The sequence below is a fragment of the Lycorma delicatula genome, chromosome 2, assembly GCF_047948215.1.
Source record: "Lycorma delicatula isolate Av1 chromosome 2, ASM4794821v1, whole genome shotgun sequence".
Lineage (NCBI taxonomy): Eukaryota > Metazoa > Arthropoda > Insecta > Hemiptera > Fulgoridae > Lycorma > Lycorma delicatula.
The window spans coordinates 117,663,350-117,682,879 of record NC_134456.1 but is presented as its reverse complement, the minus strand read 5'-3'; the positions used below and the strand labels follow the sequence as shown (position 1 = coordinate 117,682,879).

Genomic DNA, 19,530 nt, shown 5'->3' with positions numbered 1-19,530 from the left:
TACTGAGAAATCGCTTATTGTAGGCTTCGTGACTGGTTCCTGTAATACTAATGTATTTATCACGTATTTAATATCTACTGTATTATAATTTCATTCCCTACACAGCTGTTCTGTGATACCCGATCCATTTTCTAGTATCTAACTACTATTTCTAAACTATATTAAAAATAAAATGTATATTTCACCATGAAATTGTACTGTTTTAAATTAACGACCAAATATTTCTATTAAATATATGTTTCTACTAATATTGTTGGCACCCAACAATATTAGTTACTTGTTACACAAAACGCAGGTAGGGCTGACGAGATATAGATAATGACCCGTTCCCTACCCTCTAAATTTATATACTGTCAGATGACTAATGCAGAAACTGCAAAAAAAACCAGTAAAAACAAGGTCGGTTGAACAAAATGTCTTACGACGTAAAGCAAGTAGGCCGTTTCCCCGCCATGTCTAAACTAGAAACTTACCTAAAACAAAATTCATCCAGTAAGATTAAATGGGGCGGCTTATTATATATATAAATATTTTTTTTTTAATATACTACAGTCTTACGGAAGTGAAGAGGGCTTTAAATTTGAATAAGTCGAAGTAAATTACCGATGACAAGGATATGAGTTTTGTGAGATTACATAAAAATTTTCAAAAGTAGCAAATTTACTTAAAGTTTGCCGCTTAAAAAAAAGTTCTGGAAGGCCTTCCTCGGTGAAAGAAAACCCTTTTCTATTGCGCACTAACGCACTCAAGAAAATCGATAGTAAACGAGAATTCGGATTTACATATTCAAAACCCATTATATGAAGAAAAAAAAATGTTGGAAAGGAGCCAAAAATCACTCATATTAAACAGCAATTATTCGCAAGCTTCAAACGGCAGCGACAGAAATAAATGTAATGATTTCTATATAGGTGCACAGCTAATCGTATTTCTTTATAGGCATGGCAGTATAACATAATTTCGTAATAACCCTGATGATGGGAAATTCCAGTTTTATTGACGATCTGGGTTTTAAGAATATTGATTTTTTTTTTTGGATTTTGTATATTTTTTGGAAGTATGTATTTTTCACATTACTTTGTCTGAACAATACCAATATTAAGTACGTAAAATTAAGTACTTTAAATAACATTTTAATAGTCCGAATTTTTTTTTTTTAACACGTATCCTGCTGTAATAGTTTCAGTGTTTTAATAAAAAGAGTGAAAGTCCTTTTCAGGGAAAGGTCCAGGGTTCATCCACGAGGTTTTAGTCATTGACGTCATAGAATGGAAATTATGACGTCATTACGCCTCGTGCAGAGCAGTGACCTGGCTGTTTTCCCAAACAGTTAGCAAGACTACGAATTTCGGGCCTACTGTCCTCATTTTTTCTCGTCAAATTTGCATGATTGCTTATTGGAGTGTTTTTTATAAAAGTAAAAAAAAAATCGTGTTAGAATATTTAGCTCATCCATATTGCCCTTACATAGACTGTATAGTGTATTCCATTTACGAAAAGCTTCTTTTTTGCGTTACATACTTTGCCTGAATGTATTCAGTTATTTAAAAAAATTATATGGAAATCGTTTATTTCAGTCTAAAGTATCTTTTTCACAATGACTTGGTGTCTCCCTTTCAGTTGTTTTTTTCTCAATTATTTTACGAAAATTTTATTTTATTTATCTTTTTACCTGTAAGTTTTCTTATTCATTTTCTTAATTGCATTATAAATCCATTTGACATTACAGTTTACCTTAAAATAGTTTGCACTATGAACCATCGATTTTAGATTAGAAAACCTTAATAGTTCACATAATTGGATTCCTTTTGATTTGTGTTGCATCTTTTCATAAACTTAAGAAAATGTCTCATCATTACATACTTAACTTATAAACTTTAACTAAATACTTTCTTCCGTGTTACAAATTTCCATTTTTAATGTATATGAGTCAATAAGAAATGCTTCATTCAGATACAATCAACCCCCTTCCTCAGTGCTTATAGGAAATCATATTTCCGCTACTCTCGTGCACAGATTTTTTTCAAGTTATCTGCCGACATAATCCTTTTCTTTTTTTCAATATTTCAGGTGTTATATTTTATTATATTTTAGGACTGTTATTTTCAGTTATATTATAGTTTTACCTATAAGTTTTTATTTTAGATTAGTTTAACATATAACGTCTGTTGAATTAATTAGAAATATTGAAATATGTTTCTATAAATATATTTGCGAGCAAGTTTTCTAATATAATTTACCAAAATTTTTTTCTAAAATATTGCGTAGCAAACAAAGTAAAACAGAAACAAAATTTAAACAGAAATTCGGAAAAATAGAAGTTTTTATTCTACAATAAGCAGTTTATAGGAAAATGGTATTTTCTGCGAATTAAGAAATTTTATTTAATTACTAGAATTGTTCTTAAAAATTGTATGAAAACCACCATTAAGTCCCTTTTCTGAATTGAATCCCGTATGTAACGCCTAAAAAAAGTTATAAAATTACGCCTTAAGACCGATTGTTACGTTGCGTTGTATCTTACCGCTTAATATCTTGCGTTTTTTTTTTATGTTTTGAACGAACGGTTTTTGATTATCGCACTTTATATTTTTTAGTACTTACATATTTTAGTCAAGAATAGTTATATTTTTCTTTCAATTCTGAAATTCTTGTTTCAACTAGTTAAATATTAATTTGTTTATAATAATTAAAAATATTTTTTTTATTATTATTTAAATTGAACATAAAGTGAAATTAAATTAACAATGGTAATTTTTATGTTTTTCTTCAAATTTTAAAAATGGAATAAAATTCTGGACACTGGTACTTTATTAATTAATCGTACTCAACATCATTATTAAGAAAGTGTAATTATTATTAGCCTTCAAACTCATAGAAAAGTGTGTAATTAATTCTATTTAAAATATTTTGACTTAGTTCAATATAGCGAATTGCTTCCTCTAACCTGATGGATCCACTGAAACTTTAACGCTTCCTGGAGCAGAAGACCGTGATAAAAGAGATGTGAAATAGGGAATAATGGTCGCGTATGTCTTGGAATTAGCACTGATATCAGTAATGTGCCGACTGAATGCCAAGTAATGTGTTTCGGCAAATCCAGCGCAGTAAAAATGTAACTGTTTAAAGGATAGGATAGAACTAATGTTTGACGCGCGAAACGTTACTGTTTTGGCTACGGGAAGGAAATTCCCCACGGAAAAAACCTGGTTCTTCGATTTGAGGATTAGTGATAGTGCCTACGATCCGACAGCGTAAAAATATATTTACAGTTACTGTATAAATAGCGTTGAAAAGATAGGGAAAAAATTAAACAAATGGAAAATAATCAAAAAAGATAAAGGTCTAAAGCGATTCTGCGACAAAAGTGAAACAATTCGGTTCTATATCCTATTAGCTTATAGGGCAAGTAAACAAACTACGCGTATGAGTGTTCAGGCGACCGATTAATAAGCATGTTCTGTAAATCCCAATGTATGTAAAAGAAACAACGCGATTAATATTCAGCAACCATATGCTGTTATATTTTATAAAAATTTATATATATATATATATATATATATATATATAAATTTAAAGAATTTAAGACAATTTATTTGAAAGAGTTATGAAAGTGTCAATTCTCCACAAATAGTAAAATTTCACTAATGTCTTAGATTAAATTTCTATAATAATAAATTCAATTCAGTTTTCATCATCTGATTGCAAGAAATCCGTAGTTCTGTCATTATTAAGAGATACAACGCGAGGCTCAATTTTGTTTTTTATTGTAATATCCAATTCCCAATAATTTGATTCAACAGTATTAGTTACATGTTTTATACAGTTTTTCATTCCTGCTGGCCTATTTTATCGATGGCTTTTAAGCATACATTTTTAACATCAGATATTTTAATAGTAGTATTTTCTGGGCATACGTAACTTTTGATTTGTCCCCAAATTAACTCGATTGAGTTGAGTACACAATGATACAGAGGTAATCGAAGCACGGTTTTTCCACTGGATCTTGTTAACTCATCAGTTTTATACATATTAAAATTACTTTTAATACGCGAAACCCTTTGCAATAATTGGACCTCTTAAATTTAGTTAATTGGAACTTAAGTCCTTAAGTTCCCTTTAAAAATCATTCCTTTTGAATTAAACCATATTTTGATTATCATTTTTTTTCCAAGACACGGCTGGAATTCTTTCCTTTTTACATGAATGATAAGGGGCGTCGTCTAAGACAATAACCGAATTATTTTCCAGAGGATGTAACACATCGCTAAACCATTTCTCAATAAATAAAATTCAAATCACGTTGTACACTGAAGCAGCACAACTTCCACTTATATTAGCAGCTTTATTAACGATATCCGAAATCAACGCCGTTAGATTACTCTGTAATTCGCTTTTATAAGCATTTAAAAGGATGTGTTTTCTGCACGACTTAAGGACTTTTTTTGGAGGGGATATCAATAATCCTGCACTATTATCAGCTAAATCGGTATCAGACATAATGTCAAAATAATGGTATAACTCAAGTCGAACAGATACAAATCTAGGAATACACTATACTCACATTTCAGTAAACTTAAAAAAATTGCATTGCCGGTATATTAACTTTAAATAACATTAGAGTAAATAAATAACAGAAACACAAAAATTGGACACGAGAACAAAAGAGTGATCATATGAAAAATCAAGAGTTTTAATAGAACTGACAGACTTAATATAAATTTATAAACGTTTGATGATATGAGTACTATATGACTAATTAATTATACGGCGACTAATGTGACTAATGCTTATTTTGTAGTATGTAGATTAACGGCCGCGTTGTGAATCGGCACTGACTCAAGGAACGTGATTCAGCAGAAACATAACGAAATCACTAGCGTAAACGCAACGTTTGTTTATTCTTCAGTGTACAAGATAACTGAATACAGTATAGTTATTATTTCTGAAAATCAAGAAAAGGCCTGATAGAGTTTAAAGCTAATGAAAGAATATGAATTGAGCTTAGAAAGACGGTGTAGAAACAAAATAGTCATCAAGATTCAAAGGTATGAGCCGTTGGTAGTGCTGGGACACTTATATTCTAAGTTCGAAAAAGAGTACTGTCACAATAGCATTACAAGTAAACATAAATTCTGCTTGAATAGATCTGTAAAATCGGTCGGTTTGTAGTGGGTACGCTACGAGGAATCAGACCAGTACTCTGTTAAATCGCAGAAAGACACCTCTACTATAAAAAAAAAAAACATAGTTCAAGGATAATCAGAATTAGATAAGTTATACTGTAATAAACGTATGAGCTCCTCATCTACCATTGATGTCAGACGCAACAGACGATTGAAGTTGGCAGGAATCAACAAAGTAAGTCGAATTAAAAGTTGCCTGTTTCTTCAGAAACAGGTAGTGTCCGTCGCCTGAAGAATAGGAAACTGGAAGGATTACAGAGTGAAAGATAAGTTACTGAAAGATTTAATCCAGAATAAAACAAATTGGACAGTCAGAAACCATCGAGGGACAGGTCAGTTCAAGTCGAGGAAAGGGAATCTTTAACAGAAACAGTAAGAAGAATAGTAGAAATTAAATTTTTAATTACTGTTGAGCCTCAAAGTGATATTTTTCCTAAGACCAAAGGACTGAAATATGAAAATTTGTGGATTGATCAACGTATGTGACGATCACATACAAGAGTGCACGAAATAAAGACTGCTTCAAAGGATGATAAAAGCTACCCTCAATAAATACAATGAAAAAAGAAAAGATTTAATAAAAGTATGTCGGAAGAAGAATATTTTGGAAACAGAAGCACGGAAAAGGTTGCGATGAAATTTTACGGAGCGATCGGCAGGATGTGGATAGGATTTGAACTGAGAATTCAGGTATATAAAAGGCACGATTCCCTGTCTTTGCGAGCAAGGAGGAGAGGTTATTTTGAAAAGATGGACTGAGTCATTTGTCAAAAGTAAAAGAAAACAAAGCAGGTATGGAAAACTTGAAGTATCAGAGTTGTAGAAAGCGTAGCACAGACTTGATAGGGAGAGTTTATACATACAGAAAAAAGATAAAAATCAAGAAGAGGCGCGTTATATGGAATGGTGGAATAATCTACCCGAATTACAAAATTATAGCGAACTTGAGTAGAGGTATAAACTGTTTGTTATCCGGAAGTAAGTGATTCAGATTAATCTTGGACCGATTGGAAAAAATTCAGAAAGAGCAGAATGGCTTTCCCGCGGAAATCCTATCAAATTTTTATTACCGGACAGATAGTTGAAATATTCTATGAATACACCTCCATGTCTCGTTTGATTATTTCAAATAGGCTTTGATGACAGTAAAGTTAAAACCAGATGTAAGTAAACTGATGGAATGCGAGATACGTGCAAAACTGATCAAGATCGGTAGAAGTCACGATTGAAACATGCATATAATATTGAAAGTAGGAAATAAGTACACTGAGAAATTTAAAGTAAACCAGTCAGGTGGGTTTAGCATTCTTATCTTTCTTTTTCTGTTTTAGCCTCCGAAACCTCCGTAAGGTATTATTACTTCAGAAGATGAATGAGGATAATATATATAATGTATATGAAGTGTACTCTTATAGTCTCAGGTCGACCATTCCTTATATGTGTGGTTAGTTGAAATCCAACCACCAAAAAACACCAGTATTCACGATCTAGTATTCAAATCCGTATAAAAAAGCCTTTACTAGGATTTGAACTATGATCTCTCGAATTTGAAATCAGCTGATTTGCGATGGATCTAACAGGAGATCCAGCATAACGTTCTCTAGATAGTTTTAGATTCTAAAAATGGGCTCGATTCGATCAGAGCGTAACTGTCAAATATCTTAGAGTTAATGTAAATAATTAGAATAGCACGAGAGGAATCATTCAAGAGGATTCAGGCCGGGCAATAGAGCCTTCTACGCTAATCCGAATTTATTGAGAAGCAGACCGATCTAATGAAGAACAAAATTAACAGCATGTACAGCTTTAGTACACGTTGTACTGACTAATATAGCAGAGCCTTATACTTTTATGAATGTGGACTAAATCCTTTAAAAAGTTTAGAAAAATGAATCGACAGGAAAACGTTAATGTACGTTACGTTTCGTTTTTCATTGGTTTACCTTAATTTATAGAGCGAACAATGAAGAATTAGAAATAATAATAAAATAAAGACTTAACAGGAAAGAAAGACATTGTCAGATTCATGTGGTCAAATTTTGAGGATGATGGTGTATGAAAGTGGAAAGAAAAGTTATTAACAGATGTGAATAGAGGAACCTAAGGTTTGACCGTTAACGGGTTATCCATCATAGACCTGTCAGTCTGTTTCTGTTACCAGACCTGTCTTTATAACTTCATCGATACAATTTTGAACACTCCATATAATATCTGCGAGATGAAAACCAACTCCATTAGTATGAGTGGTTTCCAATCTCGTTTTTACAGTAGAAAAAAACTTTGTAATTAAAGTGTATGTAATTTGACCGTACCCAAAACTTCTCGCACCCTGCTGCAAGTCGTGTATTGAGCGATGGAGATATTAAATAATTTTTTTTTGCTTTTTATATTTCGTCCTAAGGTGCGTGCGTTTTACCGACAGTATCGATTACAAGGGACAAATGTTAATAGTAGAGGATTGGGATCCAGGTTTGTAGAATAGTACAATATTTAAAAAATTCAAGTCAATAGATCCTCACAAAACCTGCTCACAATACAACGCAATGTATTGCGTTATATATTTAATTTGATCGCCATTGAGAGCTCGGGAAAGCTGTTGAGCGATTTTAAATAAATTTAAAATAAACTTTTATTTCTCTGTCAACACCCCCACCCCCACCCAAACGCACCCGATGGCCATTATTCTCCGCATCATTATAATTATTTATTTCAGTCTTCTCTCGTATAGTTATTCTAACTGCGACGCGACCTATTAACACGGTAATGTTGCCTTCCAGTTAGTATATTAAAAGTATTTTACTGGTAATGTCCGAAAATATCACGGTGATACATGTGTGAAATCGTTTCTAGAATATTTTTGTGGACGTGAAATTTAGCCGTACTTTGATTGAAATTAGTTACAACCTATTTAGGTTTTTGGTATTAATTGTTTTTATATCACCGGACTTTATTTATCCTTGTATATAAGGAGTCTTTTTTTACTTAGAACATATATTAAGAATACGAATCCCATCAGCTTATCAAAACAATCGAATATTGTTAGCGATGACCTTACTTCCGTTATTACGAACTTCGTCAACGTCAGACTTTCGCGGTTTTATTATTTTAAAAAGTAATTTTAATTACGTTTTATAGTATAAGTTATAGCATAATGTTTTATGTAAATTAATGAGAATAACGTTTAATTCATATATAGTTGGTTAATTTAGTATCTTACGGCGGTAACCTCTTGTACATATATGAGAAGTAATAAATATATTAACAGAACAATAATTACACTATGTAATCGAGCAGCTGCTGTCAGTCACGTAGCTCTGTCCGTTTTAGAGAAAAATATTTTAATAAAATTAATTTATTCACTTGAAAGTAAATTTAAAATTTATGCAAAATTATTAAATAACAACAGTCAGTCAGCAGTTTAATGTGCATTCCGTGATTTTATCTCGTTTATTACACTTTACAGTATTACGTATATAAGTGTAATTTTAATACTTTAATGAAAATAAATCGACATCATTTCTCAACCGTAAATTAAATTGCATATCCTGTTACATTCATAAATTAAATGGGAAGCGATGGAGTTCTTGTGCACTTTTTTCTTGCAAGAACTATTTGTAACTTTCCTGTTATCTATGGCTAAAGTGTGTTTATTGTCAGAACAACGATGACAAACGTATATATTTGATAATTTCAAAATATTTAACTGGCACTGCAATTTTCCTGAGAAATATTATGACATTAGCAATTCTGTTTTTTAAAACTGCAATATTGCGAGTTTAAAAAAAGAAAAAAGTAGTAATTTGACGATTGTGGCTTTCCGATTAACATAGTAAGCCGGGTGGCGGCTTTGAAATCACATTACAATGCTGTCGCAAAACTGGGATTGTTGGAGTGTTGTTACATGTTATACTTTTACTGAGACTTCGACCACTTTATTATGTTGTTCACATGGTTATACATTAATTCTTGTACCCATATTTTGTTCCTAATGTCAATAATATTTATAACCCAGTTTTGTCGCTTTACTTTAGAAAATTAAAACTCTTAATGCTGCGAGGTAAGGAGTTATTTTTTTTAAAGAACTCTTTCCATTAAAAAAAAAATATATATATATATATATATTTACACACACACACTGATAATAACTCATTTCCGGGTCCTTCGAAATCCAGCGTATTTCAATATCTTTGCTGCAGTCGTCCGGTACTGAATACTACGCACATAGTATAGTAAGTACCGACTGTTATGATACGTAAGAATCAAAACTCGTTGATACTAGCTCGGTTCATTGATTGTTTAGTATGGAGGTCACTGCTAGTAGTGGGGAAGTCGAACGGTTACCGGGTAGTGGTGGGTACCGAGAACGGGCTCGGTTCGGTCGGGGTGAAACGGTTAAGTGAATGGGGTTGCCTACAGCAGTGACGTAACTTTCCCCGCTCTTCGTCCCTTCATTCTTTCCCTCGCCGACTGTAACTCTGTAGCCACGTGGCTCCTCTGCCGGCTGTGGTAGCTCTGCTGTCGACCGGCTGTGAGGGTTCGATGCTCGCCGACTCATCACACTGTCTCTGTCTTTTTCTCCCGGCCGTCCCCCCTTCGACTCTTCTGCTTCTCTCCAGCTCGCCAATCGATACTACAGTACTGTACCGTTTGTACAGTTATAACGACGGGGTTACTGTTGCTGCAGTTACCGTCAGTTCGTCCCGAACTTTAACACAATGTAACGTGGTATTATCCGGTATCGACTTTCTTTCACAATTCCCCGCCCATTCATATATACACTGAACCAGATTACATTCACTGATTTCATTCATTACAAGTTAAATCAATGTTACCTGTCTTTAAGCGATCGATTTTGAATTTAATCTAGTGTAAGTTATTTTATTTTTTTTTAATGTATGCGATTCTGTTTTAATATTGTTTATATTATTTATGAAGATTCCTGTGGAAAAAATGAACGAATTTTTTATTTTTATTTTATTTTCTATTTTCATCAAATATCAAATTCAAAAAAGTTATCATTCAAAATGTATGTAGCTTTAAGTTTGATTTCCTACGAAAAATAACTAATAATACATATCGGAGAGAAAAGGGAAACATTTTGTTTTTTTATAAAAAATAATACAGTTTTGAATTTTTTTATATGCAGACTTAAATCTTGAATCCTTTTAGTTGTGTGTAAATTTATAAAAATGTTGTCATTAAATGCTCTCGAACATCGATTGAAAACATAAATTTCTTTTATTTTATTAATACTTATTCTAATTTCTGTTCATTTTTTTTTACAGATAAGCAGACAGTCAATAGATGCCTGTAAAGACTATTTTAGAGATGATTTAATAAAAGCGGATTGGCAACTTATGGTGGAACTGAAAAAGTTGTTTCAGATTCTATAACAGGTATGCAGATTTCACGTTAGTTCTTAAAAATATCTTACCGGGAGTCTGTTCTTACGATTAATAAATGAAATGATAGGTTTACACGATTGCTGTTTTATTTTACCCGCACCAGTCTTTCATATGCCTGTGATGTACGTAAAACTTCTGATGTACAAGTTGTTCTAGTCAGCGACTAATGATGTTCACTACACGGTTACTCCTTGTGAAAAAAGGGATGTGATTTATAAGACCGATTACCGCATGCATTTCCATTTTTCAGCATGCTGATGTGCACCCGTGCTCGGTTCGGTGATAAGATAACGTGAAATCGCATCTCTTCTCTTTTTCCCTCGGGCGGATAGTTCTTTTTCGCTCTTAAACGTGATTATGCCGTTTTCAGGGTTAATTAATTATCGGGCTTAAATGTTATATCTGTTTAAGTCTAGTACATAGATCTCTAGTCTAATCCATGTACTAGATTAGATCGCCGATTTAGTCTCTTGAGAGACCGCTTCAGATCTCTCAAGTCTTGGCGGGTGCCTTAACTGGATCTTCAGCGTTAGCCAGTTACCGTGTCAACCGTGTGATAACTCGAATGATCCAGGGTCCACAATTATGTACACTGTTTTTCTCTACGTGTATTAGACGAAGCGATCGTGAACGGTTAGCGTTAGTATTAGTGGAGTGCTCTACGTTAATTGCTTGCACCCTCACATCGCCGAATTAAAATCGGAAACTGTTATGTCACTTGCCTCACATTCCTAAAGAACTTTTATGAGATAATGTAATAAGGTACAGAACTCCACAATACATACAGTAGCTGCAGCAGGTAATGACTGCAATGATTGATCTCGTAAAAACGGAAGAAACTCGTTACACTTTATCTCACTCTGCACTTACCCGCTTGGCTGATCACCGCTGGATGTTGCAACAGTGATATTTCATGCTCTTAGTCGAAAGGACTACATGTATCTCACCTTTAATTCCGAACGGTAGCTTTTTGTTTCTATTGATGGTAAGTGTATCGTAGAGGATGATTTTAAACAAGAATTTAATGCGTCCTTGTATGTAGCAGGGGCAGTAATTCTGATTTGCCGCACAGATAGCAACTGTACTCGTACGAACGGCTGCAGTAGCATGCTTTATACGGATGTAATCAACGAAAATAAACATTTGTGACTATCCTTGATTGTTAAGGGATATACATACTGTCTGCCATTGTATTAGCATGTATACAAATGTAAAGTATTTATCGATCTGATCTTCAATTTATATTTGACATATGATATAGGTTAAATGGCCTTCTTCCCCATTTACTGCTAAGTGATGAACGTCAGTTAGTAAATTCCCAGGTTGTCGACATAATATATTTTCCAGTGTATTTGTTTATTTGGTATTTACGCCGGTAGTAAGCTACAAGGAAATCACTCGAAAAGGTGCCGTTTTCAAGAGATTAGAGGTGTTGTATTATTTAATCTCGTGTGTATGAATAGTACTGTGATAAAGATGGCTGGCATTTATCATGAAAAGATTACCTTACTGCGTTTGCTACAAAATGCCTCGCCGAAGGTTCTTACCTAACGTTTTCTTTAATGACCACCCACCCCTCTTATAAGTATACGTAAATACATAAAAATAATTATACAGAAGATAAAATTACATCTTTGACAATTTTAATACCCTCGTCGCTATTTTTAGTCGTTTCGGCATACTTTTATGATGACAGTCATCCGACTCTTAGATCCTTGTACCAACTTAAGATCGCCTGTCTTATTTAATTTTATCAACCGAACAAACAAGAGTTTTTTTTAATTTATTTTCCTTTGCCTTTTATGAATATTTAGGGTTAAATATATATATATATATATATATTATCATAAATGTTATGCTGAAATTGTATTAAATATATCCATTCGTTCTCAATAGCAGTTGTTATTCTATACGAATTTTAAGCATTGAGGTTTTTTTCTATGTAGAATCGAGTATTGTTAGAACGATAAAATCTCTTTTCATATTAATATTATATTTAATTACGGTCGTACACGTCAAATGAATTAAATGTTTCTTCATTCATTCGTTCGGTCGTTCTTTCGAGCAAAAATTGTTAAATTAAGTAGTTGTGAAATAGCCTTTTTTTAGAAGTTATATAAAATGAAAACTTTGCCCACACGTATGTGTAGGTAAGGATTATGTAACCACCTACACATCGTATTATATGTGGGCAGCCAGGTAGATACTAAGTAAGTTACTCAAACCAGACTTGATAATAAGAGTCGTTGGAATAACATATTTTAATCTTTTATTCTTACTTTCAAAATACAGCTTTATTTTTGACTATTTTACTTAATAATTATCGGCTTCTTGTAATGTGATATTCCTGAATACCTAATTACTCGCGGTACTGAATTCGTCCGTGGATAGCGTCCCTTGCTGCTCGTTAATACTTCTTTGTTACATCTAAAATATTAATGAAATATTAGAATTTTTACCAAGAGAAGAAGTTAACATTCGGATTTAATGAATTTTATTTATTTATTTATTACTTTTTAGTGCTATCCGTACAAAGAAAAATAAGAAAAAAGTTTTTAATTGTATTTTTATTTTTTTTTTTTGTAATACAATTCTTGTTAAAGTCGTCTGACTGATAATAATAGGTCACAAGAACATTTTTCACAGCTATTGTCAGATCAAATTTCTCATACCGTTACACAATGTTACCGATAAATGATGACGATTAACTTTACATAATTACAAGCATCTGTAACTCGTATACTAAAGTCGGTTACTTGGAAATCTAAAATCTTGATTACTCTAACGCAATTCGGTAATCGACCGGTTGACAATCGGTAGCTTTGTGAGGGCCAGTGCGGTTTATGCCGTACTCCATGAATGTCAAGATCCGATCTCGAGATCACAGTTACTGTTCAGACGGAGACAGTAAAAATGTGTTCGAACTTCATAATACTATATACATATATATATATATATATATATATATATATATTTTTTTTTTTATTGTTATAATTGAATTTATTTTGTTTTTAATGCTACCGACGGTGAAACCGGTTAAACCACCACTCAAGAATAAGAAAATATTTGAAAACCAATTTTAGTGAGATCAAAGTTGATGATTTATTTTATTTTGAATAAAGTTTGCCGAAAACTTTTTTCAATAAAACCTGACCAAATGTGACAAACTGTCATGTCCAGGCGTGTTCCACTAAAGCCTTATAACTTTTGATCGTTTTGGGTGAAATTGCGCAATATAATTTAGTGCACCATCGACTCTTTTGTAAAATTGTCGGAAAGAAAACTTAAGGCGTATTTTGAAAGATAAAAGATAGGATCGTTAAACGATTTTTTTTTTCTTTTAACATTTTATCAATTGTTCTTATAACGCGGGAAGTAAAAAAATCTAATTTATAAATACAAAATTAAAATGTTTTTTTTTTTATTTTAATATAATGAAGTAAGAGAGAAACATAGGGTCTCTCTCAAAATATAACCGAATTTTTTAAGATTTTTTTTCTTGATGTTTTTGTGATACATCAATTGACGGCGCATAAATGTCATACTTTACATAAGATTTAATCGAGGGGTAATTTAGTTGAGATTAAATGACCTTAAAAAAATACAATATTTATATTCATATTTTTTAGTGAATTTTCCATTTTGTTTTTATTTTGTAACTGTTCCACAGCTTCAGATTTTGAAATTTGGATGTCATAATCATCATAACCTGTAAAACACAAGTAACATTCTTTTGCATTCTACATGGTCTAAAATTTTAAAAATATAAAGTTTTGAAAATTCTTGATTCCTCGACCACATACAGACTTAGTTTATGTTCCTGGATCCACTATTTTAATTTTATGATTATTTTCAATGCGTAAATGATTAGCACATGTGATTCATCATATGCGCTAAAGGGATTAAAATGATTCTAAAAGAAAACATTCTTCATATTAAAATTTAGATTTTTACATTATTGTAATCGCGAAAAATTTAGGTTTTCAAATTTCAGCGGAAATATCCCTTTTAACCATCCTTATATCCATAGTTTCGGCGTGACGTCTATACGTACGTACGTATGTATGTATGTCTCGCGCATAACTAAAAAACGATTAGCCGTAGAATGTTGAAATATTAGATTTAGGACTGTTGTAACATCTAGTTATGCACCTCCTCTTTTGATTGCAATCGACTGAACCAAAAGTGCAAAAACCAAAGGGTTTGAATTTTGAACATTTTATTAACTCGGTAATAAGCCCTCATTGTCAACGATATATTATAAGTTGTGCTTGTTTTAATTGGTTCCAGAGTTATAGCCAAATAAAATTTTGATTACTGAAATATTTGAATTTTACAAGGGGAAAGTACATAGTTTAGAATCGGACTTCATCTCCTTTTTTTTAATTTTTTTTTTATATTTATGTATGGATTTATTAATAATTATTAACCTCTGATTGTAAAAAAAAATTAACAATAATTTTTGTTTTTTTTTTGTCTTCACTCAATTGACTGGTTTAATGCAGATGTCCTAAATTTCCTATTAGTGCTAGTCGTTTCATTTTAGTATACCCCCTACATCCTACATCCCTAAAAATCTGTTTTGCATATTCCAAACGTGGCCTGCCTACACAAGTTTTCCTTTCTACCTGTCCTTCCAATATTAAAGCGACTATTCCAGGATGCCTTAATATGTGTGGCTTATAAGCCTGTCTCTTCTTTTAACTATATTTTTCCAAATGCTTCTTTCTTCATTTATTTGCCGTAACACCTCTTCATTTGTCACTTTATCTACCCATCTGATTTTTAACATTCTCCTATAGCACCACATTTCAAAAGCTTCTAATCTTTTCTTCTCAGGCACTTCGATCGTCCAAGTTTCACTCCCATATAAAGTGACGCTCTAAACATATACTTACAAAAATCTTTTCCTGACGTTTAAATTAATTTTTGATGTAAACAAATTATATTTCTTACTGAAGGCTCGTTTAGCTTGTGCTATTCGACATTTTATATCGCTACTGCTTCGTCCATCTTTAGTAATTCTACCTCCCAAATAACAAAATTCTTCTACCTCCATAATCTTTTCTCTTCCTATTTTTACATTCAACGGTCCACCTTCGTTATTTCTGCTACATTTCGTTACTTTCGTTTTGTTCTTGTTTATTTTCATGAGGTAGTTCTTGCGTAGGACTTCATCCATGCCGTTCATTGTTCCTTCTAAATCTTTTTTACTCTCACCTAGAATTACTATATCAGCAAATCGTAGCTTCTTTTATCTTTTCACCTTGTACTGTTACTCCGGATCTAAATTGTTCTTTAACATCATTAACTGCTAGTTCTACGTAAAGATTAAAAAGTAACGAGGACAGGGAACATACTTGTCGGACTCCTTTTCTTATTACAGCTTCTTTTTTATTATCTTCAATTATTACTGTTGTTGTTTGGTTCCTGTAAATGTTAGCAATCGTTACAATAAATAATAATTCAGTAATAACAATAAAAAAAATATATATCTCATGTGAACACCAGATGACTTCCTTGTACACCTATTAAATTACTTTTACACATTTTTTTTTTTTAATGAAAAGTACGTAAAATTTGATTTCATTAAAAACTTCTGATATTTTTTCATATTTTTTTTTATTGTTATTATTGAATTATTATTATTCATCGTATTTTTTTTTTGCAATCAGAGGTTAATAAATCAATATATTTAAATTAAAGAAAAAAAGGAGTTGAAGTGTAATTCGAACCGATGTGCCTTCCCATTATTAGTGAAATACAATTTCATGTTCTTTTAAAAATGTGTATGTAATCTAATAGGCGTACAAAGGAAATCTTGTGGTGTCCACATCAGATTTTTTTTACTGTAAATGCCCTGAAGAAAAGTTCAAAATCAAATTATAATATTTGAGAGTCGAGATTCTTTATCTCCCTAATGGAAACAATGTATATTATCCCACCTCAGAAATGGTAGTGCATTAATTTGTTGCTCTGCCCTCTCTGTCTGTTCAGGACGCATTAATCAGTGTTGTTTATATGTGAGAAATGATATTCGTTACCTACCAGTTGCTGAAGGTTTACTTGTGCCGAACATGACCGTTAGCTGCCATTTCTGTACGGCGACGTACGATATTGTAAGGTATATTCGGCTGAGCGAAGTAGGCAACTGGACAAGCGTACTAAGGAAGGTGAGGAGGACCTTCCTTAGTACGCTTGACATGAGATGCTTGTTATTATCGCGAATGGGATTTCATTTTTGGAAGCGAATTATGATACATGTTCGATCGCCTACGATCGTTGCGGTTACGTCATTTAGGGATTCTGTACATATTACTCGTGCGTTTGTCATTTGGACAAACACGTACGCATATGTTGACGCATGTACATTTGGAATATAATCTCTCTCTCACTTGTTGAACAATGTGTGTTGGCATTTTCTGTAACAAACAGTGTTTTCGATTATTTTCCGAAACTTATAACTTCGTAATTCTAAATATATCAATTGTGGTATTTTTGTTTCAGATTATACTTGATGCCGGTGTCGTTTCTTTCAGAAAAAAACAATGTGTTCTAATACGTACGTCAGTGTTACATTGTTCGAAATGTTACGCTTACTTACAGGATGCATGAAGAAAGTGGATAGTATATTGCTAATAAAAAAAAATATCCTGATCTGTAAAAAAAAAATTAGCCTAGTGGATTTTTAGTTTATCCTTTTTTTTATATTTTTTCCTAATCCTTCCGTCCTCCAAATTCGTTAAAATTGACAACCGATATTTTTATTCTTTATATATAGATATATTTATATATATATTTTTTTTTTTAATTCTTTCAGCGTCTTAAATTTTTTATTTGTGAAAAAAATTGACGTACTAGAAAATAAAAAAATATTTATATTTACAGTTTAATACCTGCTTGCAACGATTGATCTAAACTGTTCCCGGTACTATTTTTGTTACTAAATTTTGTGGTTCTATTTTCTCTTAATATATGTTAATTTAAACTGTGGGTTTATTATTTATTTATTTTTAACCCTTTTTGTAATTTAATTAGCCATTTTTTAATGTTAATTACTTATTTTCGGTTAAATGTTTTAATAATAATTTTTACAGTATTTTTCGTTTTTTTTATTTATGCTTTTGTGTGTTTGCGTGAACGCATGCGACCATAATTTTGGTGTATTTAGTGGTTATCAGAATTAAGATAGTATATTGTTATTATTACTTTAATTAACGGTAAAATATTTGAATATATAGCGATCGTGTTTCTAAAGTGCATTTTTTCGTTTTTCACGAAAAATCCATTCGTTTCGTACAGATTTTTCTGTTAGAAGAAGAGTGTGTTTGTGTACATGAGCGAGAAAGATTTAGTAAGAGAGCATGAAAGATAATATATTACATCATAATACAGAAATATCTTTAATTTTTTGTGATATGCGTTCGAAAAGAATATATTATATATGTGATAAATTATGTGTATTATTTATTTTATCTTACCAACAGTCTCATAACGTAATTTAAGTATAAATACATTGATTTTATTTTTTATAAATTTTAATCGTGTTTTTCGTTTGAAATATTTAAATAAACGGCTAAAGCCCAGTGACGCTCATCTTTTGATACAACCTTTTCAATTTCTATTCTTAGTAGCATTTAAAAAAAATTAATAATGTGTACGACACATTTATTCGCTCTTTTGTGAAATAAGACAAAAGAAATTACCATAGACGTATGGTTATTTTATATAATTTATTACAAAAGTACAAAAAAAATTACTGTGGAATTTCGTTATAAAACGCTTTTGAGTGATTCGTATGGTATTCCGGATCTTTCCAGATAGCTACTGCAACATTCTTGATTAGGGGCCTTACACAGCCGCGGCTGCGGCTCCGTTCGTGCAATCAGTAGATTTGTACCTTGTTACTCTTTGGATCGCCGAGCCAGGATGTTAAAAAGATAAAAGAAGAAACAAATATTCTGTAATAAATTGTCAATTAAACAAAAAGGTCCGTGTAAATAACGCAGTGAACATCCAACTGACAAGGATTACTATAGTACAACTTGATAGTTGCAGGGCTTAAAGTCGTATGTAAGTGTGTTGTAAATGTGCACCCACCCTCGAGCTGTTACTTTAAAACAAGCATGGAAAGCAAGCCTTCTATGCCGCTCTACTTGCTTGAAAATGGGTTTTGGTTCGATTAAAAAATGAAAATATTTTGTTGTAAGATTCTCTGACTTTATTTTCTGTATTGTGTCGTTAACAAAAGTGTTTCAATTTCTATAACGGCAGTTTGGATACACAACGAAGATTTTCAGATCTTGGTCAGATCTCGCTAGATTTTGTATATTTTATGCCCTTGCAAAAAACGGCTCTTAGGATGTTAGATTCCGTTCATAACTTTCATAGAGTTATGATTCTTTCGATCTTGCTCCGTAAGAAGTATTTTTTGCTCTCCAGTTAGCCAAAAATGGAGAGCTTATTTAGCGTTTCTATTTCTTTAGGTGTCAACACCTTGTCTCGAAAAGCAAATGTACATCTCAGGGTGCCTCTTGTGATGTATCCGCTTTTGATCTTGTCAAAAAGAAATAGTCTTCATAAACTTTTACCTCATTTTACGACTCCTATAGATATTCTAGCTCAAACACGCTTAAAATCGAATCGGCTGATACGCATGCTACCCGACAGTGCATATTTCCTCAAAGGGGTCCTTTAGCATTATATCCAGATTTATTGCCTATTTGAATAAAAACAATAGAACACAATAGAACCTGGTGTTCTCACAAATTTTTTTTTTAATCTTTTTTACCGGTATTTCCAAAACGCTTTACAATGATCAATCTAAATCGATTTGCGTTTTTAATCGGCCAGGAACCTTATGTGTTTTCCTTTGCCTAAAAGCGCATTTACGGCCGAAGATTTTGCCGTACTCGTGGTCTTAATGTTCTATCACGGAT

General features: G+C 32.2%; 1 protein-coding gene across 1 annotated transcript in view; it reads left to right on the top strand.

Annotated features, from left to right (window-relative positions):
• eIF5B (eukaryotic translation initiation factor 5B) overlaps positions 1–18,045 on the top strand; it is a 203,637-nt gene extending 185,592 nt beyond the window's left edge. Inside the window, exons 22-23 of the mRNA XM_075356156.1 lie at positions 10,472–10,582; positions 17,099–18,045. Of these exons, the coding sequence (XP_075212271.1) occupies positions 10,472–10,579 (108 nt within the window). The 3' untranslated portion in view covers positions 10,580–10,582; positions 17,099–18,045. The remainder of the gene's footprint in view (positions 1–10,471; positions 10,583–17,098) is intronic.
• Positions 18,046–19,530: the final 1,485 nt, after the last annotated feature.